The 27,874-nt window shown below is 58.2% G+C and overlaps 3 protein-coding genes across 3 annotated transcripts; all 3 read right to left on the bottom strand.

Annotated features, from left to right (window-relative positions):
• Positions 1–383: 383 nt before the first annotated feature.
• FAM50A (family with sequence similarity 50 member A) lies at positions 384–7,066 on the bottom strand. Its single transcript, XM_058713057.1, has 13 exons — positions 6,878–7,066; positions 5,566–5,650; positions 5,356–5,455; positions 5,026–5,171; positions 2,517–2,593; positions 2,338–2,404; positions 2,135–2,196; positions 1,748–1,824; positions 1,311–1,365; positions 1,056–1,104; positions 886–956; positions 693–803; positions 384–562 (listed from the first exon to the last, which is right to left on the bottom strand). Exons 1-13 carry the CDS (start codon positions 6,986–6,988, stop codon positions 554–556), a joined length of 1,020 nt encoding a protein of 339 aa, XP_058569040.1. The 5' UTR covers positions 6,989–7,066; the 3' UTR covers positions 384–553.
• A 761-nt stretch (positions 7,067–7,827) lies between these two features.
• GDI1 (GDP dissociation inhibitor 1) lies at positions 7,828–13,862 on the bottom strand. The gene is made up of 11 exons (XM_058712802.1): positions 13,710–13,862; positions 12,375–12,482; positions 12,136–12,235; positions 11,855–11,989; positions 11,194–11,392; positions 10,797–10,928; positions 10,110–10,209; positions 9,550–9,721; positions 9,107–9,251; positions 8,917–8,971; positions 7,828–8,834 (listed from the first exon to the last, which is right to left on the bottom strand). Exons 1-11 carry the CDS (start codon positions 13,752–13,754, stop codon positions 8,682–8,684), a joined length of 1,344 nt encoding a protein of 447 aa, XP_058568785.1. The 5' UTR covers positions 13,755–13,862; the 3' UTR covers positions 7,828–8,681.
• Positions 13,863–14,472: 610 nt separating this feature from the next.
• On the bottom strand, positions 14,473–22,455 carry ATP6AP1 (ATPase H+ transporting accessory protein 1). The gene is made up of 10 exons (XM_058714744.1): positions 22,253–22,455; positions 21,892–22,018; positions 19,418–19,492; positions 18,946–19,139; positions 18,381–18,421; positions 17,234–17,319; positions 16,557–16,795; positions 15,884–15,931; positions 15,560–15,791; positions 14,473–15,337 (listed from the first exon to the last, which is right to left on the bottom strand). The coding sequence occupies exons 1-10, from the start codon at positions 22,399–22,401 to the stop codon at positions 15,128–15,130; spliced, it is 1,401 nt and encodes a 466-aa protein (XP_058570727.1). The 5' UTR covers positions 22,402–22,455; the 3' UTR covers positions 14,473–15,127.
• Positions 22,456–27,874: the final 5,419 nt, after the last annotated feature.

The raw sequence follows: 27,874 nt of genomic DNA, 5'->3' as shown, positions 1-27,874 counted from the left end.
CCCAGTGGGTTGCAGATGCCGCCTTCTCCCCCCACAGACTCACATTCCTCTTCCACCTTCCCACCCCCACCCGCACCAGATACACACTTTCTCACCAGACACAAAGGCCAGAAATATTGTATGATTCCACTTAAGTGAAACTTCCAGAAGAGGGAAACCCATGTGGACAGAAAGTAGACAAGGGGGTACCAGGGACTGGGGGAGGGACTGTGCATGGGCACGGGGTCTCCTCGAGGGATGACAGAAACGTTCTGGAAGTAGGCAGAGGTGATGGTTGCCCAACACTGTGAATGGACTAAATACCCCTGAATTGGACACCTTCAAATGGTCAAAATGGTGAATTTTCCTTCAGAAAATGTTTAAAACAAAACACAACGGAGGTGTTCCGACTCTGACACGTGTTTATTTACTGTAAAAGAAAAAGGCAGTAAATGACAACGGCAGGGGCAGGGGCCGGCTGGCCCTTCACGTCAGGGCCGGGACAGTGGGGGGCAGCGCCCGGAGTCCGGAGGCCCCGGGAAGGGGGCAGAGGGGGTCGGAGGCGTGGCGACATTCACCGGATCTGGTGTGAGCACAAGAGCACAGAAGAGGGAGGTGGAGCGGAGCAGGGGCCGGAAGGCCTTGGCCTTCCATCCTCTAGTGGCCCGCACAGCCCGACCCCCGCCCAGCCTTCCCGGCCCGGTGCCACTCACCGTGTACTTGTCCCACTTTTTCTCGGGGTCGTAGGGCTCCCAGCGGCTGGCAGGGAAGATGTGCTTGTTCTTTTCGTACCAGCTGCGCAGCACCACCTTGCCCGCGTGTGACTGAGGCGGGGAGAAGAGCCGTTCAAGGCTACTGGGGGGAGGGCGGGCACCCCAGCCCTCCGCTCCCCCTCCCCCTCCACACCTCATCCTTCTCCACGGTCGCGTCACTGAGCAGCCGCACGTCATCGTGAACGTCGAAATTAAAGAGCGGCCCTGCAGGGAAGCAGCAGCCATCCCAAGGTCAGGGTCACGCTGCCGCCCTGCCACACAGGAGAGAACTCAAAGGCAGGGGGCCGGGCCGGGCACACTTACCACTCTTCCCTCGGGCCTTGGTGACAATGAAGTCATAGAAGCTGTGGTGCTGCGAAGGCAAGAGAGCCGTGGTTGACTAGCCCCCTCCCCCCCCCCCGACACACCCCCCTCCCCCCCCCCGCAGCCCACCCGCCGGCCCGAGCCAGAGGGCCAGGCTGGGGCAAGGTGCCCTCTCGAGAAGCCCCGAGGCACCCCACAGCCCACCGCCCCGCCCGGCCACCCCACCCCCAGCTGCAGGGAAGAGAAGGGCCTCACGTGGGGGATGATCAGGTCCTCCTTGATGTACATGAGCTGCTCCACCCCCGCTGACCTGAGGGAGAAAGGCACGAGGCTGTGGGTGCCCGGGAACAGCCGCCCAAGGAAACCCCAGCACCGGAGCTGGGAGGCAGTGGTCCCGGTGGCAACCCAGAATGCTTCGTGGCAGGCTGCAAGGTCTGGCGGGCCCAGGATGGGCACCCACCACCCTACGCCTCGGGGCTAAAGAACCAAAACAGGTACCCCCACCTAAGCTTGCCCCGGTGACACGAACGGAAAAGAAACCTGACCCTCTGGCTCAGGAACACAGTGCCCAGCATGCCACCTTCCCACCCAAGGAGCAGCAGCCAGACTTTGGGGCTCCGGCAACTGGGACCCTGCGCTCCAGACGCGCAAGCATACACACGTGCTGCGCGTGCTCCTGAGCTCACACGCACCTGAGCTCGCTGAAGTCTTTGCGCAGGATTTCAAGCGCCTTCTGCAGGAACTGCTGCATCGTGTTGCCCTTTTTCATCTGGAGCAGCGGCCCGGGAACGAGCATCCACAAGAACAAGGGGTTGGTAACACAAGACAGAAGCTTGGAGAAGAGCTCTTAAGAAGGCAGTGGCCCAGAGGTCCCTGCCGGGGACGTAGGAGCCCCAGGCTACCCCCCACGAGAGACAGGCCCTTTTCCCTGCCCCTCCAGGCTCCCCGGGGTCCTCCCACAGGAAAGGGCCCGTGAAATTCTGAAGTCAGGACTGAAAGCTCCTTTCCCACTGAACCCAAGGGAGGCTGGGCCCTGGGGGGGCCCAGGGAGGGGGCTGTGCGTGCTCCCCACCACCCACCTTGACCGTCCGCCGGTGCCCGGAGCCATCCCAGTAACTGAAGGTGATTTCGATCTCCTCACCTACAAAGCAGAATTGCCTTTTGGCCTCCAGACGCAGACGTCCCTGCCCCCTGCAAGTTCCTGGGACCTGAGGCCTCTGCCCCGACAACTGTCGGCAGGAGAGGCAGCCCACCCCCAGCACCCCACGCGGCAGGCACTCACTCTTGATCTTCTCCTGCTTGGCCTCCCACTCCTGCCGCAGCTCTTCCCGGAGCCGGTTCTCCTCTTCCTGGGAGAGGAGGGGGATGAAGGAGGGGGGCCCAGGGCTGTTCAGGGGGCGAGCGGGACCCCACTCCCTGAGAAAAAGCCCCTGCCCAAGCCAGGGGGCAGGCCACTCTTACCTCACGGTCTCGGTCGGGCAGGAAGCTTGTGTCCACATCTGGGTTCTTCCCCAATTTCCTCTTCTTTGCAGTGATCTCTGGAGCAAAAGGAAACAGGGCAGTCGGCTGCACGACGGGCCCCACTGCCAGGGCACCCTGGCCCTCTGTCTCTGCAGCCTCAGCTCAAACACCACCTCCTTGGAGGCTTCCCGGAGCGCCCTGGCACCACCATGGGTTCCCAGTCACAGTGGCCGGCACTGTCTCGTCCACAGCACTATGGAGACCCAAAAAGCACCTTTGCCAAGAGGCCTTAGCCTCGCTCTCCACTGCCAGCAGCTGGACAGGAGTTCGGGGACTGTGTTCACATCCCATCAGCTGCGACCTCAGGCGCTTCAGGGGACCTCAGGCATCGGTGCTGGTGTGTGAGGGAGCAAAGGGCCCTCTGTACGGAGGGACGGGGCATCCTCAGAAGGGTGGATGCTTGCGGAGGACCCGCTCTGCACCGAGAGCCGTGCTCATCATGGGCCCACACCCGATGTATCACCTAACCCTCACGACGGCCCCAAAGGGGTGTGGCACTCCTTGTTCCCAGACAAGGACACTGAAGCCCAAAGTCCCACGACGACTAACACTGGGGCCAGAGGGGAAGAGGGAAGAAGAAGCCCCGCTAGGGCTCAGGCCAGGCTCGTCAACATCTTGGACTCTGGGACTCAGTTTCCCTAATTCAGACACGAAGGAACTACAACTTGCTGGTGTCAGCACCCCGAACCCTCTTCCTTACAAGTTACCAAGGACCCCGGAGAGCTCTCGCCTCTGGGGGCTGTAGCTCTGGGTAGTCACCAAATTTGAAATTAAGCCTGAGAAACAGTGAAGACCCGGAAATGGGAAAGCCCACGTTCTGTTAGCAGTTGGAGTGATGACATCATCACATGTCACGTGGCCTCTGCAAAGCTCCACACCACACGCTCAAGAGAGAACGAGGATGAAAAAGGCCGAGCAGGCTTTGCCGTGCTTATGGAAGTGTTTTTGACCTCGCAGACCCCCCAAAAGGGTCTTACAGGCTCCTAGGAGCACGGTTCCAGAGCCCGGCTGCACGTCAGCATCACCCAGAGAAGAATCCCACGCCAGTACCTCATCGCCGGGCCCCCCAAACAAAACCACTGTGGGGAAGGAAGTGCTCACAAAGCCCCAGTGACACACACTGAGCTTCACGGCCTCCCCCCAGATCCACGCCGTCCACCACAGTGCTCCCTGCCGCAAAGATGCACAGTTCCCGTGACAGTATCGAATGCTACTCAACACTTATATTATGAAACAGCACTGGGGCGCCCAGGGGGCTCAGTCGGTTGAGCATCCGGCACTTGACTTTGGCTCAGGTCATGATCTCACAGTTCGTGGGTTCAAGCCCCGTATCAGGCTCCGTGCTGGCGGCGCGGAGTCTGCTTGGGATTCTCTCTCTCCCCCGACCTCTCCGCCCCTCCCCTGCTCTCTCCCTCTGTCTCCCAAAATAAATAAATAAACAAACAAAATTACTAAACGGGACTGCAGTTATCTTCACTGGTTTCAGCGTGTTTGACTGCGGCTCGTGAACACAGGGAAACCCAGGAGGCTCGGGCTCTCTCTCCTTACCGCGTCAGCCGGTCCTCTTGAAGCCACCATACGGGGCCGCGGCCACGCCATGAGGTACCATCCCCCGCCTCAGATCCCTCCCGCCGGGAAGCCCTGCCACGTCCTCAACTGTGTCCATTCCCGCTGGCTCTACTGCCGGCCACACTCATTCTGGACGCAATACATCCCTCCACGCCTCACCTCTGGTTGCTCGTGGAAGTCCCCTTGCTCTAAAGGCCCGGCTCACCTGTTCCCACCATGAGACGCTCTCCCCGCCCTGGGCTGGACCCGGGCCCTTCAGAGGGCGCGCGCTCACCCATGTGACTCCAAGGAGAGGAAAGGCGCCCTGCCTCTGTCTGCCTTGGCGCTGGCTCAGAACAGGTACGTGGCACACGGGCCCCCCATGCTGGTTTCATCCTTGCTCCCCAGCCTTCCCGAGTTGTCCCTGCCACCCCCTGGTCCCTCGGCTGAGACCTCTACTGAGGTCCTGAATGTCTGTGTCTGTATCAATTTACACTGAAATGAATCAAACAACGGACACTCGGCGTCCGTTACACAAGCCACGTGCTCAGTGGCGAGCTAGCAGCACAGAGCCGAACGTCTCCATCATCGCAGAAGGTTCTGCTGGGCTGCCCCAAGGCCATCCTCCCCCCTCCCCGGTCCATCCTTCATGGGCACTTACGAAGGGCAGCTTCTGAAGACTTCCTGATCAAGCATCGGCGTCTTGCACCAAAGAGCCCACAGCCCTGCCTAGCGACCACACGCCAGGCCCTGACTCACTCTGCCCCTGGAGGCAAGCCCCACGGCCGCTCTCTCTCCCACCCGATGTGTGAGGTTCAGGACCACGATGGAGCAGGCCGTCGAGACGGGGTAACGGATATGCTTCTTCTGCTATGGCCTGGCTTCCCAGAGCCAGCCTTACCTTCCCTCTCCAGCTCCTCCTCATACACAGCCACCTCCTCATCCTCGTCACCTGCCTCCTCCTCTTCCTCCAGAGTGAAGGACAGGCTGGAGATCTTCCGCTTGGCCTCCTTCTTGCGCTCCTTCTCTCGTAGCTTCTCCAGCTTCCTACCAAGGCACAGCACACCATGCGCGACGTCCCCACCCTGAGGCCCCTTCCCTAGCCCAGAGCTGCCTGCAGACAGGCAGGCCCACTCTCACGGGGCAGGAAGTGCCTGGCCCACCCCCAAGCACTAGCTATACGTTGGGGCGGGGGGGGGGGGGGGCTGCCGGCTGAGATGTCAGGACCCACAATTGCAGCTCCTTTGACTGCTCTTTCTTGGCCAGCTGCTTCTCCCTCTCCTTCACCAGCGCCTCTTGCTTGGCCTTCATGTCATTCAGGGTCACGAGACCTACGAGGTGAGGAGAGGCGAGGATAAGGGTGGGTGGCCCAGCGTGGGGAAGCAGCAGGGCTCTGGATCCGGGGTGGTGGGGGGGGGGTGGTGGTGTGCACTTCGCTCACCGACGGTGCTGGACTTGAGCTCCGCCTCCACGGCGTCGTAGTGCGCAGAGAACTTCTTGTCGATGTTAGATTTCATTATGTTCTCCTGTGGCAGAGGGAGGACAGCAGTGAGGGCTCCCCACCGCCCCACCGGGGAAGCGGGGAGCTGGGCTCTAATCCCAGATCTGCCGCTGGGCTCACGATAATGTGACCCTGGGAAAGACATGTCCCCTTTCCTCGGTCAATGGGAGGTTCCACAGGGCTATGAAGGGCCCTTCCAGTGCTGAGGGAGCCAAATGAAGTGGCTCCCTGCGACCTGTGTGCTGATCTGGCCCCTCCATGTCTCCTGCTGGGGACCAGAGTTCCCTCAGTGGCCCCGGGGTCACAGGCCCTACCTGCCTTGGGTGTTTTTCATACCCAGCCTTTAAGCTGAAGGTCTGGAGACCCAAGCCGAGAGGTGACAGGAGAGAGTGAAGAGTGGCCAAGGGGCTCTAGATGTTGCCAACAGCTTCCCATGAGACCTCGCTCCAGGCCAGCCCCACCCCACTCGGTACCACACAGGTCCGTCTCTGGCTGGTGGCCTCCAACGCAGGTGGCCAGCAGAGAAATGCAACTCCACAGGCCGAAGAGCCCACACCAAGACCGCAGGGCTTGGGCGCCAGCGTGAAGCGAGGCCACGCCAGGCCCCGGCACACAGCTGTCTCCCTGGGCCTGGCATCCACAGTACCCAACGTAGCCTGCTCTCCCCTCTCACCCCGGGTCCCCGCTCTGCAGACGAGTCTCCCCAAAAGGCCCAAGCAGAGGAATCCTTTTTCCTGCCAGCCCGCCGCCACCGACCACTCATTAAAGCCCTTAGTGAACCGCTAGCACCCCGGACGCGGGACTCTGCCTCTGTCGCGGTGCAAAGGGCTCTGGAATGAGCCTCAGTGGCCTGTGGATGCGCCACGGCCTGTGGGGCCTGACTTCCCTGGCATCCATGGGATCAGGGCAGAGGCCTCGTTCTCAGGGCCGAGGGGCCAGGGCGAGGACGCTCTGTGTACGCGAGGGGAGCCCTAATGCCACCAACGGAGCCACGACTACGGCTCCCTCCTGTTGGGAGCTTGTCACAAGCTAGCTCGTCTCCGCCTCCTGGGCCCATTTTACAGATGAGCAGACTGTCGCCAAATCGTTTCTACATTTTGCTGGAGGTGCGGGAGCAAGGGGCCGGCCCCGGCTCGCCGCCTGCGCTCTGCATCCGCCGCCCAGGGTCTCGCGGGGCCCCAGAGGGCCGGGGCGGCGGGCGGCGGGCGGCGGGCGGCGCGCGTGCTCTAAGAGGCCCCGGCCGGGCCCGCACCTCAGCAATCCGTTGCTTCATCTGCTCCATCTGCTCGCGCTGCTTCTCCCGCTTCTTCATCAGGTGCATGGCGCGGCCCGCCTCGCTCGCGGCGCCCTTGTACTGAGCCATGGCGGCGGCGGCGGCGGCGGCGACGACAGCGGCCTGCTGGAGTCTCAGCGGCTGCAGGGACGGCGTCGGCCGTGCAGTCAGCTGACGCCCGCGCGGTGACGTCAGGCACCAGGGGACGCGCAGTCGCCCCGCCCCGCCCCGCCGGCCGCCCCGCCCCTTCCCGCCGGCCTCCGGAGGCTGGACCCCAGTCGCTCGCTTCCTAGATTCCCCGTCATTCCTTTGATGACGTTACCCCCTGGCCCGAGGCTGGGTCCCCCGTCTTGCTTCAGCCAGCTGACCTCAAGCCTGGGCCCCCAGACCCTCCTCTTCCTTAATGCTGAGGCCAGCCCAAGGCCAGACACACACCGCTGCCCCGCGCCCTTGCTGCCTCCCTGAGGCCACCCCGGTTCCCACAGCTTCGATTTTGACCCCCCACCCCCACCCAAGACTGGGCCCCAGTCTCCTGTTTTAACCCAGGCCATGAAGCTGGGCCTGGGTATCCTCCTCCTTGACCTGGAGACAGGGACCCTGCCCTCTCCACTTCCTCTACTTCCACCCCCCACCCCAGGCCGGACTCCTTTCTCCCTCTCCTCCCCTCCCCCCCCCCCCACATTGACCCTAAGGGACTGTAGTCCTGGTGCCAGCACCAATTCGCTGGGTGGCCTTGGGTAAGCCGGTGTGACCGATTTCCTCCGGACGGGCCCTTTTGGTTTAGCAGCTAATTCCCTGATGAAGAAAGTCCCCTTTCACTCCCATCCGGAGCAAAGCTAAGCCAGAGTCTCAACTGCTACAACAAAACAGCCCCGGGAGCAGAGGCCCCACCAGCACCCGTTTTTTGGAAATAAAGCGAAAGACCTGGGTTCGGGTTTCAACACAGTTTTATTGAGAGGTTTTCTGTGAAATACACTAGAGGTCGGGGAAGGGGACACATTCACTTTGCAGGATAAGGGTTTCCCACCACTAAGGGAAAGGTTGTGGGCTGGGGCAGGGCGCACTGGGGTTTGGATCCATTTTCCCACCTCCTTCTGCTTTGCTCACATTTCTTTTCTCTCTCGGCAAATGCCAGAGAACACAAACACAAAACTAGCAACAAAAATAGCAAGATCAACCTCCAACCGGGCTGCACGCAAGCCCTCCCCCCTCCCAGGCCACACCAGAAGGCTGCGGGCAGAGGCACTCTGCTCCCTTCCCAAATCAGGGGGGCCGAAGTTAATAAATTAGAATAAATTAACGAGGGTGGGGCGGGCGGGGGGAGGAATGCAACTTTGTGCTGGGAGGGCCCCTTCTCTCCAACACGCAAGAGAGCTGGTGGGGGGAGGCAGGGGGCATCTCCAAAGGCCACTACAAGTAGGGGTAAGAGCAGTGGGGGCAGAAGTCAGCTTTTCCTCCACGTTCTTCCCAAACAGAGCAGAAGAATTAGGAGTGGAGGGGGAAGAGACACACACAAGGGAAAGAACCCTCTTTTCCCAGAATAAGGAAGGGCCAAGAAAGAGGATGCTATCCAACCCCCCCGTCTCCCAAACCATCACTAAGGTTAAGGATTTGGTCAGTGAATCAATGAGGTGGGTGACAGGAATGTAGAATGTGGTGGGGGAAGCAGAGAATGCTGGAAACAGGGGTGCCCAGCCACGCCCATCTCCCCAGCCCTGGAGGAAAACCAACTCAGGTCAGGGGAGAGGGCACCAAGGGCTAGGCTGTGGGGGAGGGGCATCAATCACTGGTCAGCTTCTCCAAAAACGTCATTCTGTTTGCGCTTCATGTTCTCAAAGTCAAAAGCGGAGCCTGCCATGCGCTTGTAGATGTCTTTGATGTCATTGCAGGTTGTCTCGAAGTGTGTAGTGGCATCATAGGAACAGGAACAGAACACCTGGAAACACCCAGAGCCAGGGTGAGCTGGGCAGGGGCCCTGGGTAGGCAGCTAGGAGCTGGGGCCAAGACAGCCTGCTTACCTGGCTCTCGGAACCATCATCAATGGGCTCATATAAGTCACTGATGGCCACAAACCTGAGGGGTACACGGAGGGGAGGGAGGAGACCTCGCGACAAGCCTTACTCCCTGTGGCCTCTGCCCCCCCCCCAGCTCCTCGGCTCCCTTCCTTCCCCCCCGCCCAGCCTCGGCCCCAGCCCCCCAGCCCCTCACTTCTGGTCAATGGGCTCCAGCAGCTCCAGGGCAGGCTCAACCTCCTTTTCCGGCTCTGCAGTCTCTACCGTGGTGCTGGCAATGGCGATGTACTTGCCCTGCGCAGCCACGTTGTGTGCGTAGGAGATCATGCACACGTAGATGTCTGCCCGCAAGAAGGGGCTCCGTTAACACGGGCACAGAGGGCCCCTGGAAGCTGGGCTCGATTCGGGCCTGCCTGCCCACTCCTCCCCAGTCCGGCACAGCAGGCAGCATCCAGACTGCCACCCTCACAGAGCACAGCCCAAGCCACCCAATCCCTAGGGCCCCAAGTCACAGGGACTGCTATGCGGGTCCCCATCCTTCCATGGAGGGATCAGGCAGAGAGCTCCAAGAATTACGGGGAGAGGCAGAGCCACCCCAAAGAGAACACACTAGAGGAAGTCGCGTGGGGCTTAGCCTACCTGACTTCCTGTTAACTTGGTTCTGGGGGATGATGATTTGGCAGGAGTTGGCATCATTGGTGTTCTTGATGGGGTGGCTAAGGATACAGATGATGCGGATAACCTGGCCGGCTTTCCGCACCCGGTCTGGAATGTAGCTGGGGTCACAGATCAGCTGCTTGCAGCGGGCCACCTGTGAAAACACCGGGAGGCCTATCCAAACACTCCCCTAGGTGGTCGTGGGGTTGAGTCCACAGCGAGGGCTGGCACTGTGCTCCTCTGAGCGGTACAGCTTCATCTTGTACCTGGGGGAGGTGGGCCCCCGTATGCAGCGCTGGGAAACACCTTTTACCGAGACCGTGATCGGGAACACTCCCTGGACCCCTGACACGGCAAGCGGGTCTGAGAGCTACCTCTCACCAACAGAAGTGGCTATGTGGACTCCTTCTGGAGCCCTGGTCCGCAGCCCAAGGGGACCCAGGGAGAGACCCAGCAGAGGCCGAGTCACCGGGGAGAGTGCCTCTAAGGAGAAGGCCAAGCCCCACCCAGATCGCCATCCTTGCACCACGGAGAAGGCTTACCTCTCCCTCCGACTTCACACCCACCACCTTGCCATTCTCCATGATGATGTCATCCACGGGTTTGTTCAGCATATATGTCCCCCCATAGATGGCACTCAACCTGTGGTGGGGAGAGTGATGGTGGGAGTCTCCTTCCCAGGAGAAAACAGGGACTGGTGCCCCTGTGCTGTCCACTCCCCGCCTCCAAACCAGTCCTAGGGTACAAAGAAGGCTGCCCTAGGCAGACAGAGCTCAGTAGACCTGGTGGTTCTTCCCACCTCTGTCACTGCCACAGACTCAGGACTGAATTCGGAGTACTCCTTCCTCTCCGGTTTCCACCCAAAATACTCTGCAAAGGGCTACCGTGAGAGAAGCCTAAGGGCATGGCTCCTCAAGGGAATGGTCTGGGGAGCAGAACAAAGGACTCTGGGGAAGCCCTCCGACTTGAGGTTCCAAGGCCCCAGGCCCAGCCGTGGTGCCGCCTGAACGTGGCTGGGAGCCAGGCAGGCCCTGTTGGTGAAGCCCTGGTCCTTCAACCCTGTACCTCCACGCCCTGCTGTGGCACACCGCCCCCGCCCCAGCACCCGAGCACGTGCAGTATAAAGCACACTAGACCACGATGGGAAGGCACGAATGCCACAAAAATCCTCAAGGCCATTTCCGTTCTTGGTCCTACTTAGTACTGCCAACAGAAAAAAGCCACCTCACCTTGCAAAGCCCTGGGGCAGCTCACCGAGGCCGTAGAGCGGATATAAATAAGGACTCTTTCCGTACCGAGCCAGGGACTCACTGTACAACTTGATGCGGTTGATGGTCTCGAGACAGGGCTGGTCCAGGTAACTGGGAGGATGGGGTCAAGAGAAGAAGCTCCAACAGCAGCAGCCCAGCTCACCCCACCCAAGCACCAGGCCAGCCTCCCCACCACCGTCTACGGCCTGGGGAAGGCTCCGGGTCAAGTAAATGCGCAAAAAGAACAAAAAAGCTGACGGGTGAGCATATGGCTGACTACGAGAAACTGCAGGGCGGATGGAGGGAACAGCGTGCAGGAGTGGGGAGGGCAGGGTGCAGCCAGACGAGGGGGTCTGCCACGCCAGCTTCCTCTCACTCATCAGTGCGGTAGAGCGCCAGGGCATGGCCAGTGAAGTCGATGACGTCCTGGCCCAGGTCAAACTTCCGGTAGACGTCGCGCATGCTGGTGCTCTGGGGGTCGACGCCCTCGAAGGTCTTGGGGTCGTTCTCATCAAAGTTTGCTACAAACACCAGGAATTTGCGGAAACGCCGTTTCTCAAACATGCCCATCAGATCTGTGGAGGCAGATGCGAGAAGCCTGTACCCCGCAGAACGTGAAGCCCTCCTTCCCAGCAGGCGGGCTAAGAAAGCAGGTGCCCTAGCTCCCAGCCAAGCTTTGCTGACGACCACCGTGTAAGCTTACATGAGCCCCTTTGCCCTTCTTGGCCTCAGTTTCCCCATCTGTACAAAGGAGGGATTGGGCTGGACAGACTCTGCAGATCCTCCCAGCTCCAACACTTGGGGATGTTTCACGGGACAAGTGGCGCCCTGGTCAAGAGGCTGAAGTCTTTCCAGAAGGAGCAAGCATCCACACATCCGTTCTGCGTGTGGACTTCCCTCCTGGCCTCCACTGTGAGGCTCAGGGCAGTTGAAGGAGGCCAGACCAAGGGGCTTCTGGCAGTGCATGGGGAATGTGACCTTGGGCGCCCTGCTCTGCCCCTCGCCATAATTCTCTGGCTCAGGGAACCTGTACTCACTGGAAGCCAAGGCTTCGGTCTCAGTGGATGGCACTTTATAGATCTTTCCCCCCTTGTAGACAAAGCTGCCTTCCACCACCTTGAAGTCCAGGTAGCGCGTCACCTCTGTATATAGCAGCATCTTTACCAGCTGCCCTGTGGGGCGGTGGGGAAGAAACAACATTGACACAGCTTCCCCCCTCCCGAAGCTCCCTAGCTGGTATGGCCACCCCTCCTCCAGAGCCTGCCCCTCTTCAGCCGTCCTCATCACCTCCCACGACACCTCTTTTCATCTCTCTCACCATTGGCCATGAGGAATTTAGGGATCAGGTCAACGTTCCAGTCTCGGCCCCTGCCCATGGCCTCAGGTGGCCCCTCCAGCAACTGAAAACGCTTATACAGCTGCAAACAGGAGAAAGAAAGGCGCCTCAAGGACCACCCTGTCTGGTCCCTGCCCCCCTTTCCCAGAGAATCTATGGAGCTGCTCGGGCAGCTTCTGTGAGAGGGCAACGGGGGATGGGCCTGGGCCCAGGAGCCTCACCTCCTCCAGGGGCGTGATGGAGGAGCTCTCTCCCCCATAGTAGGGGTTCCTGTCCATGTGCAGCACTTTCTTCCCGTTCACGGACATGATGCCGGACAGGATACATTCCTGGAGAAGGGGGCAACACTCACTGCATTTCCCTCTGCCCACATTCCCAAAAGCCGCCCTGATTTGTTCCCTACCCTAAACCTGACAGGAGAGCAAACCTACAGAGACCCTGCTCCAGCGGAAGCTCCTTCCACCCCTGGCTGGCTGGCTCCCCTAAAAGCCGGGGTGACAGCTTCATCTGACCACAATCTCTTTTACAACTTTGCCGAGCAGAGTTGAACAAGGAAAAAGAAATAAGAACGGTGCCCAGAGAAAGAGTGCCCAGCAGACACAGGGATGGTCTTGGCCATGACAAGAAAGCCATCTATCTACGTAGGACCATGCTAAAAGGCAGAAAGCCCACAATGAGCCTCAGAGGAGATCCAGCTGAACAACGAAGGGCACCAGAAAGGGAAGTGAAGAGAGGCTCCACACTGGCCTGCAATCTCAGGCCCCACCCTGGGCTGCTCTTTCCTCAAAGGACAGGAGCGGCTAACCCTGTGTGTGTGTGCGTGCCCAGCCACAGGAGGGGCTTCTACACCCTGACTGAGAAAGAGGAGCCTCTCCAGGGGAGCAGTCCAACAGGGTCTGGGGGAAGAGAAAGGATAAACACCCTCACTCGTTTCTGTCACCAGGCCAAGGACAAAGGCTGCAAATACTCCTCAGCCTGGAATCTCCATGGGAAACCGCGGTAGGGTAGCGGGAATGTGCTCCCTGGCCCCAATGCTGTTCCTTCTGGAACATTCCCTGGGCCCCGGACCGCATTGAGAAGCCAGGAACGCAGGATGAGGGCCCGCCCCGGTGAGGCCCCCTTACCCAGGGACCTTGTACTTCACCCGCACCAGAATTAGCACAAGATGTGGGAGGGATGCTGTGTGGGCGAGGGGTGCGGATGATGGCTGGGGTGGTGGGCGGGGTCGGGAGCACGACGGGGAGGGGGGACTCCGGCCGAGTGGGGGGTGCATCTTCTGGCCCAGGAGGCCTGGATACAGAGGAAGGGGGGGATCGGAGGTCAAGCCCGGGGAGTCGAGGGGGCGGCTAGGTAGAGGGCCGCTTCTTGCAGACTGGGCGACGGGGGTGGAGAAAGACGATGTCGCGGACGGTGGTGGGGTGGGCACGGGGCGGTCTTTTTGGGGAACCGAGCGCCTCGGCGGCAATGACGGGAAGATGGGGTCGGCGGTCGGGGGCGGCAGCGCCGCAGGAAGGACGAGACGATACGGGACCCCGGGCGCCTGAGACCGCACTTACGGTGAGGCCGGTCCCCAGCACGATCACGTCGTATTCCTCGTCCATGGTCAGGCCTCGCTGCCAGCGCCCGTCGCTCCTCCTCCTCCTTCAGCACAGTCGTCGCCGCCACCGCCACCGCCGCCGCCGCCGCCGCCGCCGCCGCCGCACTGGACCAAAGATGGCGGCAGTCGACGCCGCTTGACCCCTCCGCCGCGTCAAAGAGTCCCAGCCCCTCCCCGCGTCCCGCCGCGCCAGCTGGGGCCACCGCCTCCCTGGCTCGCCTCCCAGGAGGGCGGCCGGGGTCCGGGAGGCAGCACGAGCGCGGTTCCGCGGGCGGCGTCGCTCGCCGAGAGCCCTGAGGGGACTGGAGAGGGGCGGGGCGGGCGGGGCGGGCGGGGCGGCCGGCGGCCGGTGCTGCGGCCCGCGAGGGATTCGTGCGCGGGAGCCGCGCGCGACCCGCCCGCCCGCCCCGCCCCCCAGGAGGCTGGGTGCGGCGGGCGCGCGCCGCTGCGGCAGCCGGGGGCGGCCCCCTCGGGACGCGAAGGCAGCTATTGTCACGACGGTCTCTCCCCTCCCCCCCCGCCCCCACAGGCACGGACCGCCCCGCCCTCCCCGCCCGCGAGCCTCAGCCCCTCCGTACCCTCGCCGGTTAAGGGCTTGCTGAAGACCCTCCGGCCTTCCCTTTGGCCTGGCTCCGTTACAGCTACATCCGGGCGCCTCCTCCTGCAGCCCTCAGCCAAGCGCATCCCCTCGTGCCCGGTGCAGAAATGAGTGACAAGAGGCCTAAGCATGGCAACCTGTCTTTATTTTATTAGGAAGGAAACCACCCAGAACCCCAGGCTCCTGCCAGGCACTCCTGGCGGGTACATGCCAGAAAACCAATGATTACACCCAACCCAGCTGCTGTGGAGGTAGGTCTCTTCCTTCTCAGGCCACAGAAATAAACCCCAGTGTACTGCTTATTATTAGCACAACATCACCAAAAGACAATGACACCAGCCAAGCAGGACAATTAAATAGTACTTCCACACCGCCCCAAACTCAGGGAACCTTCAGCTTCTAGCTGCTGCAGGGAGCCCCGTAAAGTCTGGGGAGGGAGCATTTGATACACAAAAGCACTATAAACAGCAAAGGGTGAAGGTGGAGAGATGAGAATAAATAAGGGGGAAGAGGGGGTCCCAGAACTCATGTCCTCTCCCCCTACAATGACTGGACCTGGGAGATCTGTCTCCTATCTACGAAGAACTATGTACACCTTGCTGGTAGATGGAGGGTGGAGAGCCCCTCAGCGTGTTGAACGGGTAACAAGACAGGCCGAGGGGAACTGGGGGGTTCATGCTATGGTAGGAAGAGGGGAAGCCCTTCGGTCCAGCGTGCCTCAAAGTGGGAAAGCAACAACCTGGACACCATCGTGCCTGCAACCCCCCACGGGCATGGGGTCACACAATCTGGGTCAAAGAGATGGTGGGGCCCTTGTGGTCGTCAAAGCGGTCCATGGTCTTGAGGCTGAGGATCATGTGTAAGCCATAGGTGAAGATGAACAGCATGAACAGGGAAGTGAGCAGCCCCATCCAGATGCCCGGGGAGAAGAAGCCGGCGCAGTCACTGGCGTAGGAGAACTGCTCGCCTGTCACGTTGAAGGCTTGGATCTGGGAGGGGACAGAAAGGACCATGTGGCCCCATGTGAGGACCGGGGGTCCCAAGTTAGTGGGTTAGTCCAGATCCCACAGAATGGCAGCGCTGTGGGCACAGGACCCTCAACTACGCGGCCAAGCCCAGGCCCAGAGATGCCGGGAGCCGTCAGGCCTCCACTGCCCACCCGCCTCCCCCAGGTACGCTGCTCCCCACAGCCCGGGCCCCATGCTCCCTACCTGGAAGTGCTGAAGGGTCATCTGCCAGAGAGAGGGCCGCACACGGGGCACGAGGAGGTCGCCGTTCTTGCCCAGACAGCTGACGTACTCACAATGAAAGGAGTAGATGCTAGGCCCTGTGACCTGGGAGGCATTGAAGTAGGTGACAGAGCCGTTGCTGTGGATTTCAAGGCGCTCCATGGTAAACCAGTGGCGGGCAGACACCGGGTAGAAGCGGTTGGCCAGAATGAACCTGAGGGAGAGGCCATCCGGGGATTCGTCAGGCAGCTGGGAAGGCCGGAGCCACGCCAGCCTGCCCACATGTCAACTGCCCCTCGGACTCACCTGAATGTCACGGTGGTACCAAAGAGTTGTTCGTAGGTCAGCGAAAGCCTGCGGGGCCAGAGTAAGAGGGGAGTTGTCAGGCTCTGGGGGGCCTTTAACATCTAGCAGTAGAGCAAGTTCCTCAAGTCCACTCTACCTATGCTGCCCCGGGTACTCACAGCACCTGAAGAGGCAGTGTCCCAACCTGACAAATGGGGAAACTAAGGCCCTATCACATCTAGGTCAGAAGCCAGCACCCAGGTCCCCCACCTCCAGCTAAAAGCACCTTCCTCTGGTTTCCCTGAGCCTACTGCCCCTCCTTTCAGGTCCCCTCGGGGTTGCTGAGATGCCCGGATTGGGCTTTGGGGATAAAGGTGGTCTCTCCAGCCACGCAGCGAGGGTACAGAAGCCCTAGAACTAACTCAGGCCTGGTATACGCCCTCGGGCAGTCACCTTGAGGCTGTTTAAGGCGAAGGGGGTGTGGGGAAGTGTCAGGTTCCCTGGTGATTGGGAAGTGTTAACAACCAAGGTTCTGGGCAAGGACTAGAAGGCATGGAGAGGCAAAACTCTGAGCAAGCCCCACTCCAAGAGCCCTCCACCTGCCCCACCCCACAATCTCACCTGCTTCCCACAGTGAACCTCCCCCCCAACATACACATGCACCCACCTGCAGTGGCAGGAACTCTGCCCTTACCTGGCAACGGAGTCATTCCAGAAGGAGCCAGTGAGGTTAAGATCCTGGACCCCAAAGGTGAGGGAGGTCAGGTCCTCCCAGTGGTTCCCGTATGCCACTGAGAAGTTTTGGGCCCAGAACAGGATCCGGGGGGCAGTGTCATTGTAACTCACAGGGGGATGGACCACAGCTGACACTGTCTGTTTTTGCAGCAGCTGGCGACCTAGCCCCCCAGTCACCATGGCTACATCACGGGCCACCTGTACAAACAACCCACAAGCCTTGTCTCAGTGGAGCTGAGAGCATGGCCCAGAATCAAGTGGCCTTCCTCATTGTCCCCGCTGGGCACCCTCTCTAGTATCTGCAGTTGCACTGGTCATACTCGGAGGCCCTTCCTCCAGGAAGCTCTTCCTGGGCGGACCCCTAAGCCCCTGTGATCTTCCTAGTCCCTCCAGATTAGGAACACTTGGACATACTGTCCAAATATGCCAGCCTGTGAGGCCCACTGGGCCAGATGGAAGGCTGCAGCCTGGAAAGAGAAAGCGTCACTTTCTGGTTCATCCCTGTCCCCCCACATAGGCCCAGGGAAGAAACCGGCCCCCGCAGGGCATTCCCCTCGGAGCCGCACACCTAGGCCCACTCAGCACTTGCCTCTGCCCCCGCCTCCCAGGGCCCCTGCAGAAGCACACACTACGTACCCGGGAAGGGCGGACCGCCGTGAGGGCCGCGGTGTACGGGACGTCTTCGGATTTGAGTGTGCTCAGCACCTGCCCGATGACCTCATCTGAGGAGCGAGGGGGAGAGCAGAGAACCAGGTCGCAGATAGCTACTTACGGTAACGCCCCAACACCTGCCAGAAGCCGGCTGCCAGTCCCGCAGCAGAAGACAACAGAGACGGGGCTGTGCCCTTCCATGTGCCATGTGAGCGGCCTCTCTTGATGACATCCAGTGGCATTACCGTGTTGGGGTGGGGACCACCAGATGTCTGCACTGTGAAGCCTCCCACCCCTGGCAACTGACACACCCTGTGTGGTGGGATACCGAGATCCTCACAGAGCTGGCTCCTATCACCCTTCACTCACATTTTCAGGGTCCCTCACGGGTCCCTAAGAGCAGCTGCTTCTTATCCCACGCACCCCCAGCCTCCCCCCGGGGACACCTACGGCCTCAGCAGTTGGCTCCCTAATGCCAAGCCCTAACTAAATTAAATGAGAAAAGGGGTGCCTGGGTGGCTCAGGCGGTTAAGTGTCCGACTTCGGCTCAGGTCATGATCTCGTGGTCTGTGAATTCGAGCCCCACGTCGGGCTCTGTGCTGACAGCTCAGAGCCTGGAGCCTGCTTCGGATTCTGTGTGTGTGTCTCTCTCTCTGCCCTCCCCTGCTCACACTCTGTCTCTCTGTCTGTCTCTCAAGACTAAATAAACATTAAAATAATAAATAAATAAGAAAAGACAGAGATATAGAAAACTCCAGGTTCACTTAGACATTTTCAATGACCTTTTGGGGGGGAACGATCATCCTTCATAGCAAAAGGGAAGTCCTCAGAACCGTTTTTTGAAACACTGCCGGTCTGTTAAACCCAAAACTCTAGGATTCACGCTTCTGGAGTGGAGACGGACCCCACGGGCCCCCCCACACGGAAGGCCCCTAGATGTCCCAACACCTCAAGCCGGCTGAAGAGGGGTGAGGCCTGGGGGCCGCATTTCTCTGCTCAGCCGCCAATCGTTCTGAGAAGTGGGGAGGGGGCACCCTGGGAATGAAGAGGGCCTGGGGAACTTGGAGCCAGCTCTCTGCAGCCACGGGCTGAATGGGGCTGGCAAACGCATGCCCTCCCTGAGCCCACTCACCATTGCCCGTGAGGACTTCCCTCGGCGCCATCAGACCTGAGCTGTGGAAGAGAAGCAGAGCGTTAGAGCCCCGGCAACGCCAACAGCTCCCCACCACCTGGGGACACCTGCCCCCTACTCCTCCAGTGTGTCCTCCACCCCATGCCACCATCCTCCCCTACTAGTCCCATTCACCCCGCACACTCCAGCCGGGGGCTCTGGAAGCCATGGTCACTCCTCCCCCCGCACCTTTGCTCACTGCGTGGCCCTGCCCTTGCCCCTCTCCTCCAGCTTCACAGACCCGGGAGAGGCCCCGCCGGCTGCTCCGTGAACGTGTCCTGGCCAAGGGAGCTAGCTGCCACCAGCAGGGCCCAGATCTGCCTCGTCTCTAGAGGGCCTCACTCAGGGGCAGGCCGCTAACTCCTGAGTCACAACTGACCAGAGGCCCTTCCTGCCTCTTCTGGACATACGAGGCACCTTCTGATAGGGCTTCAAGGTACTGAACAGGAGGACTGATGTTTTGGCCGAGTTGTGCCACCACGGCCAAGAGCTTCGCTGCTCTCTGGGCCCCGGGGCTAGGACACACCTGGCTGTGTACGGAAGGCGGATGAGCAGCAAGGCTGGGAGGCTGGCATTGAGTCTCAGCTCCCGCAGGGTGGCCAAGTCCACGTGCAGGGGGCTGGCCCCAAGCTTCTCCTGCAGGTAAGTGGTCAGAGTGCTGACTGCATACCAATCAACGGCAGGAAGCACCAGAGATGAAGGAGCCAGATCCAGGGCATTCTGGGGGCCGGGGGGAGGCAAAAGGACAAGTCAGCAAGGGACCAGTGGGCCCGCGCCAGCCCCCAAACTTCCGTGGCAGCCCTCTTTAGCAAGGCACACCCACACCAGCATCTTATCCGAGGTCAGAAAAAAAACACCCCACATTCCCGGCCCCCGACACCTCAGGCTTTTCTACCCCCAAGCTGGCATGTCTGGTTCCTAAGGGGACGGTTTTTCCTGTGCTGTGGGGGAGAGTGCTGGACAGCCCCCGTGGCCCCTGGCTGGGAGGGGACACTTACCTCCAGGTTCGAAAAGGCGCTATCCTGCTTGTTTCCAAACACGCCACCATATGCTGTGAAGTCCTCAATGCTCAGCTAGGAGAGAAGCAGAGAGGATGCCTCCGAAGGTGGGGCCAGGGAAGGGGCACACAGCTTCCGTGTGCGTTTGCAGGGCCAGACAAATCTCATTTACAGCCAGATATGGTCTGGTCAAAAGACTGAACAAAGGCACGCTTGGGGATAGGGAGTGGGGGAAAGGAAGGTTCTCTTTTTTTCGTTCGGCACCCTCCTGGCAGGGTGAGAAAACATGGGTGGTGGTCACGGGGTTGGGAGGAAATCTGTGGGCAGCTGACTTGTGGTAACCTCAGGATTAAGAGTCAGCCACCTACCTTCGGATGAGGAACTGGGTAGGGAATGGGGAAGCTGGGAGAGGGGTAGGGGGCAGCGAGGAGCATTTACTGCAGCGCCCCCCATCCCCGGGGCGGAAGTCAGAGAAAACGAGAAGCTGCATTCAGTCGCAATGGCTATAACGCCGCCTATGTCCGGTCTGGACAGGACCCTTCTCAGACAAGGGCAAGGACCTCCTTCCCTGCCTCGTTTTGGTGGGAGGAGAGAGGTGAAGACGATGGAATGCGCTTAAGAAGGCCCCGAAGTCTTCTGAGTCTTCTGAGCTCTCTGGACCACAGTAACCCTGACCCCTCCCTATTCCTCTCCAACCTACAGATGTCCTTCAACTCCTGCCCCTCCACCCCAACTCCCGATTCCTCTGGCTTTTCCCAGTTAGGCCCAGAGGCGATCTTAATCAGTCTCCCTAACCTCGTTCTGTTTAGTACACACACTTGCCCAGCCTCCTCTCTCTTCTGGGCTGGGATCCTGACCCTGTTTGGCCGCCTGGGCTCTCATTCTGAAAGCCCAGTAACCACCACTGTGTCCTCCCGATAGTCTTCACTCAAAATTGCCCCCAAATTGCCCCAAAGGTTCCCGCCACCTTTAGAACTACAGCAAGCCTTTCCTCCTCATGTCCTGGCTACCTGGCTGACCATGTCCTACCTGCTTCTCTCCCTCACGACACTCCACTTGAGCCACACCAGCTCTTTCTGGGCTCACGGAGAGCACTCCTGGCCCAGGGCCTTTGCACCTGTTGTTCCCTCTGCCAGGAAGCCCTCCCACCCATACCCACATGGCTCTGTCCCTCCCTCCATTTAGGTATCTGCTCGGATATTGTCAGGGAGCCCTTGCCTGATCACCCTTAAACAGCATCACCAGTCATTCTTTCCCCTTGGCCTGCTTCCTTCTCTGAAAACTACAGCACTGACATTATATCATACACCAATTCAGCATTTACCTGTTGCCCTCACAAGAACGTCAGCTTCTGCCAGGTAGAGGCTTGGGTTATTCTGCTTACTGCTCTGTCCCCAACACTTGATACCTGGTACATACTAGGCAGTCCATGTTTGGCAAATGAATGAACGTGTGAATGCCATAAGGGGACCGCAGGGAGCTGTTTTACATAGATTATAAGTGTTGCTCCTCACAGCCCTCTGACAGAGGCGGTGTCTTCATTTTACAGATGAGGAAACGGGCATTCTCTGATTGTGTCGCACGTCCAGAGTCTGGTAAGTAGTAGAACTAGAACTGAGTTGCAGTCTAACTACATTATTTACCACCTCCTGACAGGACTACCGGCCAGCATGGCCATCGCTGTTTTCCCACAGGGCAACAGGGGGAGACCACAAGGGGCATGAGCCATACAGGCCGCCACCAAGGAAGGAATAAGCAGAGGCTTGGTAACCTCCCAAATACCAAGTCTCCACTGCCCTAGAATCTTCTTATGCTCCATCTGCCTGCTTTGGAGGCAGAGAGACCTGCATGGGAGGGAAAACTGTGTGCTAGAGCACAAGCCGTGGGGGGGGGGGGTCCTCTGGCAGACTCAGATGGGAACCAACTGTGGTGCGCATAAACTACAGACCACCAGCCAATCGTCGCACCTCTACCAGCCTCAGTTTCCCTGGCAGTAAAACCAAGAAAATGACATCAGCTTAGCACAGTGCCTACGAAGCAGTCAATAAGTGATCATTTTCGATCATCTCAATTATGATCATTAAAGTTAGGATCACAACTCTGTCACCCATCAGCTGTGTCATTTGCCATTGCCATCCTTGGACAGAAGTCTTGTCATCTGTAAACAGGGTCAATAATCCCCACCGCACAGAGTAGCTCAGGTAAGTACTTGGTACTCAGAAGACATCTGCCCTCTGACCCCCTGCTTCACCCAATCGAGGCAGTGCCATTTCAGGGCCCCCGTCCTTCCCACTGAACCTTCTCCTGCAGGCCTTCTTCCCAAGAGAGGAGTCCCACGTCCCTACAGTTGGCACAAGGTCACTGAAGCCTCCCTTGGGGAATGGGCCTCGGTGTCCGGGGGGGGGGGGGGGGGGAGGGGGCAGGGCCTGACTTCTTCCTGACAACTGAGGGAGAGAGGGGTGGGGCGGGCGCACCTTGTCCTGGAGGAACAGCAGCACATTCCGGGGGCCCAGCTCCAGGGCGGGGTCTAAGTAGGTGGAGAGCTGCATGTCGCTGGTGATGTGGCCCTCGTGGGTGTTGGCCGCAGGACCCCACAAGTCCCTGGCAGGGGACAGAAGAGGTGCTGTCAAGGGGGGGGGGCGGCGCATGACTTAGGATCTGAAGCTCACGGGCTCCCATCTTGATGCGTGGGGCCCCGAGCTCTGATCTGGCTGGAAAGTCCCCCTCTGCCCCCCTCGGCCACCGCTCGTGAGGACAGCCCCGGAGCCGGGCGAGGGCACCTCAGCCGCCGCGGCGCGCAGCACAGCCTGCGCCGGCCCGGCCCGCCTCGCTCACCGGTCACTCGACCACAGCACCAGCGGCACCTGCTGCTCCGCCTCCGCCTCCGCCACCGCCACCAGCACCAGCAGTAGCCACCGCATCTGCCAGAGCGCTGGGGCCTGCCGCGTCCCCGCCTGAAGCCGAGCCGCTGCGGTCGCCGCCATCACAGCCTCGGCCTCCGCTGCCTCGGCCGCCGCCGCCGCTGCAGATCAGGTGACCGTCGCCCCCCGCCTGAGCTCCGCCCCCCGCCGCCATTGGCTCACGAGTAGGCCCGCTCCCCAGGACCGCAGACGATTGGACAAAGATCATGCCACTCACGGCCGCTCCTTTTCACTGATTGGCTAGGCGTGTCTCCGGGCGCGCACGCTCCAAGTAGGAAAGGAGGCAGGGCCGAGCTCGGCCGGCTCCTGGTTCCCATCGCGAGTTAGGGCGGGGCTGGGACGGCTCCGCTCGGTAGGTCTTCACACGCAGGGCTTCGCGTCTTTCGGTTTTAATATTCCTTCCGCTTAAAATTGCAAGAGTCCTTTCTTTTTCCTGCAGATGGATTCTGCTTGAGACAGATGAGGAGAGAAGAGGGCCCCGGATAACGTGCAGAGGAACCCCAGCACTTAAAATGGGCAGGGAGTAGGGGGGTCCAGAAGACATCGGAGGAGTATCCAGGAGGAGGGGAAAACCCAGGGAGAAGCGTGGTTTCAAGTACACCAAGCTTAACAATGTCAGAGTTAACTGCTGCCAGGAAGCAGGTAAGATGAGGATAGAAAACTGTTTCTTGGACTTAGCAACAACTGGAAACTTTGGCAAGAGCGATGTCAATGGGAGGAAGGAGACACGGTCGTTAAGTTGTCTTTTCTCGAAGTTTCCTTTAAAGAGAGGAAAGAGACAAAGTGACAGCTAGAGTCAGAAGATGGGAGACACCGCCTAAAACGAATCGGAAGACTTTTATCTTTTTCTGTGCCATGTTCGGTTTCTCAGACTGGTGACTATTAGAAACAAGCGGACAAAAAAACCTGGTAGCTATAATCAGTGAAGTCCCTTTAGGGATATGTACACCGATTTATTTAGGAGGAAATGAACTGATGGCTGCAACTTAGTTTGAAATGCACCAAAAATAAAATGGAGGGAAGTGTGGCTACAGAGATAGGTTTGTGATAAAGCCAACAGTGGTAAAACGTTAATGGCACATGGGGCGCCTGGGTGGCTCAGTCGGTTGGGCAGCCGACTTCGGCTCAGGTCATGATCTCGCGGTCCGTGAGTTCAAGCCCCGCGTCGGGCTCTGTGCTGACAGCTCAGAGCCTGGAGCCTGTTTCGGATTCTGTATCTCCCTCTCTCTGACCCTCCCCTGTTCATGCTTTGTCTCTCTCTGTCTCAAAAATAAAATAAACGTTAAAAAAAAATTTTTTTTTGAAAAACGTTAATGGCACAACCTAGGGGTGGATCTACAGGTGGGCACTGTAAGCTTTTTTTGACCTTGTTTTATGTACTGGATGTAATGGTGACCCCTTGAAATTCATGTTCATCCGATGAACTTGTAACGTGACCTTATTTGGAAATAGGATCTTTGCAAATGTGATCAAGATAAGGTCATGGTGGATTCATGTGGGCTCTAAATCCAATGACTGGTATCTTTATAAGAAGAGGAAAATTTGGACACAGAGACAGACACACAGGGAAGAAAGCCACGTGACCAATGGAGACAGATTAGAGTGTTACAGCCGTAAGCCAAGGAACCCCTGGACTGGCCACAAGCTGGAAAAGGCAGGAAGGTTTCCTCCCTAGGGCTTTCAGAGGGAGCATGGACCTGCCTGTACCTTGATTTTGGACTTGGAACCTCCAGGACTGGGAGAGAAGTTTCTGTTGTCTTAAGTCTGCCAATTTATGGTGATCTGTTACGGCAGCTCTAGGAAACTAATACACTATATGTGTGACATTTTTCATAACAAAAATTGAGAAGAAAGTTTGATAATGCCTATTGTCAGCAAGGATGTTAGGAGATAGAGTCTCACCTACACAGTGGTAAGAGTGTCAGTTGGTAGAACCAATTTGGTGGATAATTTGGCAGCATCTAACAAGCTGAAAAATGTATATGACCCTCAACCAAGCAATTTTCCTCATACGGGTCCATTCAACAGAAACACTCACCTGAGCCAGGAGACACACATGCAGAAAGGTCTGCTGAGGCACCATTTGTGGTTGCAATAAGCCGGGCGCTCATGATTGGACAGCGAGACACTATGGCCAGACACCGCTGCCCTTCAAACACCCGGGCCAGCTCACTGATTACCTCTGCTTGTCAGAGAAACTGCTTAAGAGATTGTAGTCGTGGTTGTCACGAGCGTGGCTCCGACTAGGACAGTGGCAGTTGAGCCTAGAGAGAGGAGGTGGACTTGATAGGACATGGTTGAGGAAGACGGTGTCCGAAGGTGACTCTTGGGTCTCTCAGTTGAGGACTGAGAGAAGGAGTCAACCAGGGACAGTTAAATTTGGGGCATTGTGGGGCCCCCAAGTGGCCATGTTCAGGCCAGCTGAGGGGAGACGTTTGCACTGGAGCTTTACTTTATCCCCAGAAGCCCCAGTGCCATGATTTGATTTTAATTTTTTTAAGGTTTATTTATTTTTGAGAGAGAGCTTGAGTGGGGGAGGAGCACAGAGAGGCAGAGGCACAGAATCCGAAGCAGCCTCCAGGCTCTGAGCTGTCAGCACAGAGCCCGACGCGGGGCTCGAACTGACAAACCATGAGATCATGACCTGAGCCGAAGTCGGACGCTCAACCGACTGAGCCACCCAGCGCCCCCATCTGATTTTTAAGCGGCTGATCTGGCTGTGGTAAGCAGAGCAGACTAGAGGGGATGAGAGCGCTAGCAGAGACCAAGAGGAGGCTGTCACGTCTCTGGGACGGAGAGGATGGGAGCTTGGCAAGAGTAATGGAGGGGCAGAGAGAGAAGGCTAGATAGACCAGAGGCTGCTGCCTCAGCGTTGGTCTGGGACTGATGTTTTGACCAGGTGTCGTGATGCCAGCATGGGGGCAGGGGTCCTGGGAGCATTGGGACTGAGAAGTTGGAGCCAGAGCCAGAGCTGGGGCAGCCAGGGAGACAAGGGACCAGCACACAGCACGACCCTGGGACTCAGCTGCATTCCCTCGTTTGGTCACTCACAGAAGTCCTGGAGAGCCTGCCTGGGCTGGCACCCAGTGGTGAAAGAAACAAGGTCGAGGTCCCTAAATGGCATCGCAGTGTGGTGAAGTCCTCCAGGCTCAGGACAGACCCAGAAAGGGCCATATTTTGGGAGGAAAGTTCTAGAATGGTGCCACAGGAGCAGAAGGTATCAAGGGAAAGGGATGGATGCCTTGGGGACCAGGAGAATGGTGACACAGAGTGATAAGAGGAACCACTGGTCATGAGCAAACTGAAGAATACAAAAAGAGCTGTTTAAATAAATTTTGAAGGCAGTGACTTTCTTGCAAATGCGACGTTGCCAGCCAGCAGTCTCTTGCTGAAATGCTTTCATCCTTAGGGGGGAAGGTTGCTTGTGGGTGCTTTTATTCCTCTGAGTTGTCAGGGGTCCTTGGAGTGGTGACCCTCGAGGCTTCTTAAAGCACTTGCTATGGGCCAGGCACTGAGTCAGATTTGGACCCCACCCCCCCTCCCCCAAGTTCCCAATCCAGTCTGGTCTAGAGAAGATGCAGGACAGCAGGACATGACACAGGCTGATGGATGTTCAAAACAGGGAGGGATGAGGCTGGGAGGGAGGCACAGAGAGGGGCACCTGCTTGGGGCTGCTCTGACCAGGAGGTGACATCTAAGCTGAGTCACTCACACTAAATGTTGACAGCACCAATGAGCATCTTCTCTCTGTGGGCTTCCTCCACCTTTACGGTAAAAACTTCAATAATTCGGGGCGCCTGGGTGGTTCAGTCGTTAGGCGTCCAACTTCGGCTCTGGTCAGGATCTCGCGGTTCGTGAGTTCGAGCCCTGCGTCGGGCTCTGTGCTGACAGCTTGGAGCCTGGAGCCTGCTTCGGATTCTGTGTCTCCGTCTCTCTGCCCTTCCCCTGCTCATATTCTCTCTCTCTCTCTCTCTCTCTCTCTCTCTCTCTCTCTCTCTCCTCAAAAGTAAATAAATGTTAAAAAAAATTAAAAAAAATTTTTTTAACTTCAGTAATTCATTACAACCCTTCTGGGCCCTCATCATCCCTATGTCTTCTTAAATTGTTTTATTTTTTTAAATGTTTACTTATTTAGTTTGATAGAGAGAAGAGGGGGAGAGCATGAGCAGGGAAGGGGCAGAGGTAGAGGGAGACAGAAACTCCCAAGCAGGCTCCATGCTGTCAGCACAGAGCCCGATGTGGGGCTCGAACTCCTGAGCTGTGAGATCATGACCTGAGCTGAAATCAAGCTTAAGTGACTGGGCCACCCAGGCGCCCCTTCTTAAATTGTTTAATAGAATATTGGACATGAAGCAAGACATGTGTAATATCTATATGCTACACAGGTTACATATGTGTTTACATGTATATGTGTCACCTGTTATATGTTACCTGTATATGAAGCATACAATAAAAGGAATCCTCAGAAACCCTGCCCCAGACTTCACAGGCCACTGCCAACTCCTTGGCAGGAATCTGGGTCCCCACATCCCATTTTCCTGCCTCCCCACAGAAGTCCTTGCTAGCCTGAATTTGGTATTTGCCGTTCTCTGCTTTTTCTTAGTACGTTGACCACGTGTATATGTGCCCACGTGTCTAATGCCTGCACTCCTCTCTGATCACCTCCGTCTCATTTCCACCGAAGTGAGCCCGGACCTGGCTTTTGTGGTCATCACTTTGGTCCTGATAATTTTACTAATTGCATTAACCTGTTCCAGCTGTTATGATAAAATACCACAGACCGGCGGCTTGTAAACAGCAGAGATTTATAGCTCACAGCTCTGGAGGCCAGGAGTCCGAGATCAGGGTTCCAGCAGGGTGGGGCGAGGGCCCTCTTCCAGGTTGCAGGCCTTGATTGTATCCTCACCTGGTGGAAAGGGCCGGGGAGCTCTCTGGGGCCCCTCGGGGGGCACTAATCCCAATCATGAGGGTTCCACCCTAAAGACCTAAGCACCTCCTCGCGCCCTGCCTCTTAATACCATTAGGACACTAGGTTTCAACATATGAACTTGGTGTAGGATTACACAAACACTCAGACCATGGCACCAGTTAAGCATGCATCTCTAAATATGATGGCTTTGTTTTGTCTATTTGGGGACTTCATGTAAGTGAAATTATTCAGTATTCTATTTTGCATCATGATCGCTCAAGAATGGGAGGTTAATGCGAATCATTGCATGATAGCAGTACTGCTGCGTGGCATCCCCCTGGATAAATATTCTGCCAGTGATTGAGGCCTTCCCCTGGTGACGGACATCTGAGTGGTTTCCCACCCTGGTTAGTATGGCTAACGGTGCTGCCTGCAGTTATGTATATGTCTCGTGGTGCACGTGCATGTGCATTCCGGTGGGCACACACCTAGGTGGAGAATGGCCAGGTCATACGGTATATGTACCGGGTTGAATAACATCCCTCAAAATTCACGCCCACCTGGAACGTCAGAATGGGACCTTATCTGGAAATAGGGTCTTTATAAATGTAATTACTTAAGATGAGG

Source organism: Neofelis nebulosa, chromosome X (assembly GCF_028018385.1).
Source record: "Neofelis nebulosa isolate mNeoNeb1 chromosome X, mNeoNeb1.pri, whole genome shotgun sequence".
In the NCBI taxonomy this organism is placed as follows: domain Eukaryota; kingdom Metazoa; phylum Chordata; class Mammalia; order Carnivora; family Felidae; genus Neofelis; species Neofelis nebulosa.
This window is presented reverse-complemented; position numbering and strand designations above follow the sequence as displayed.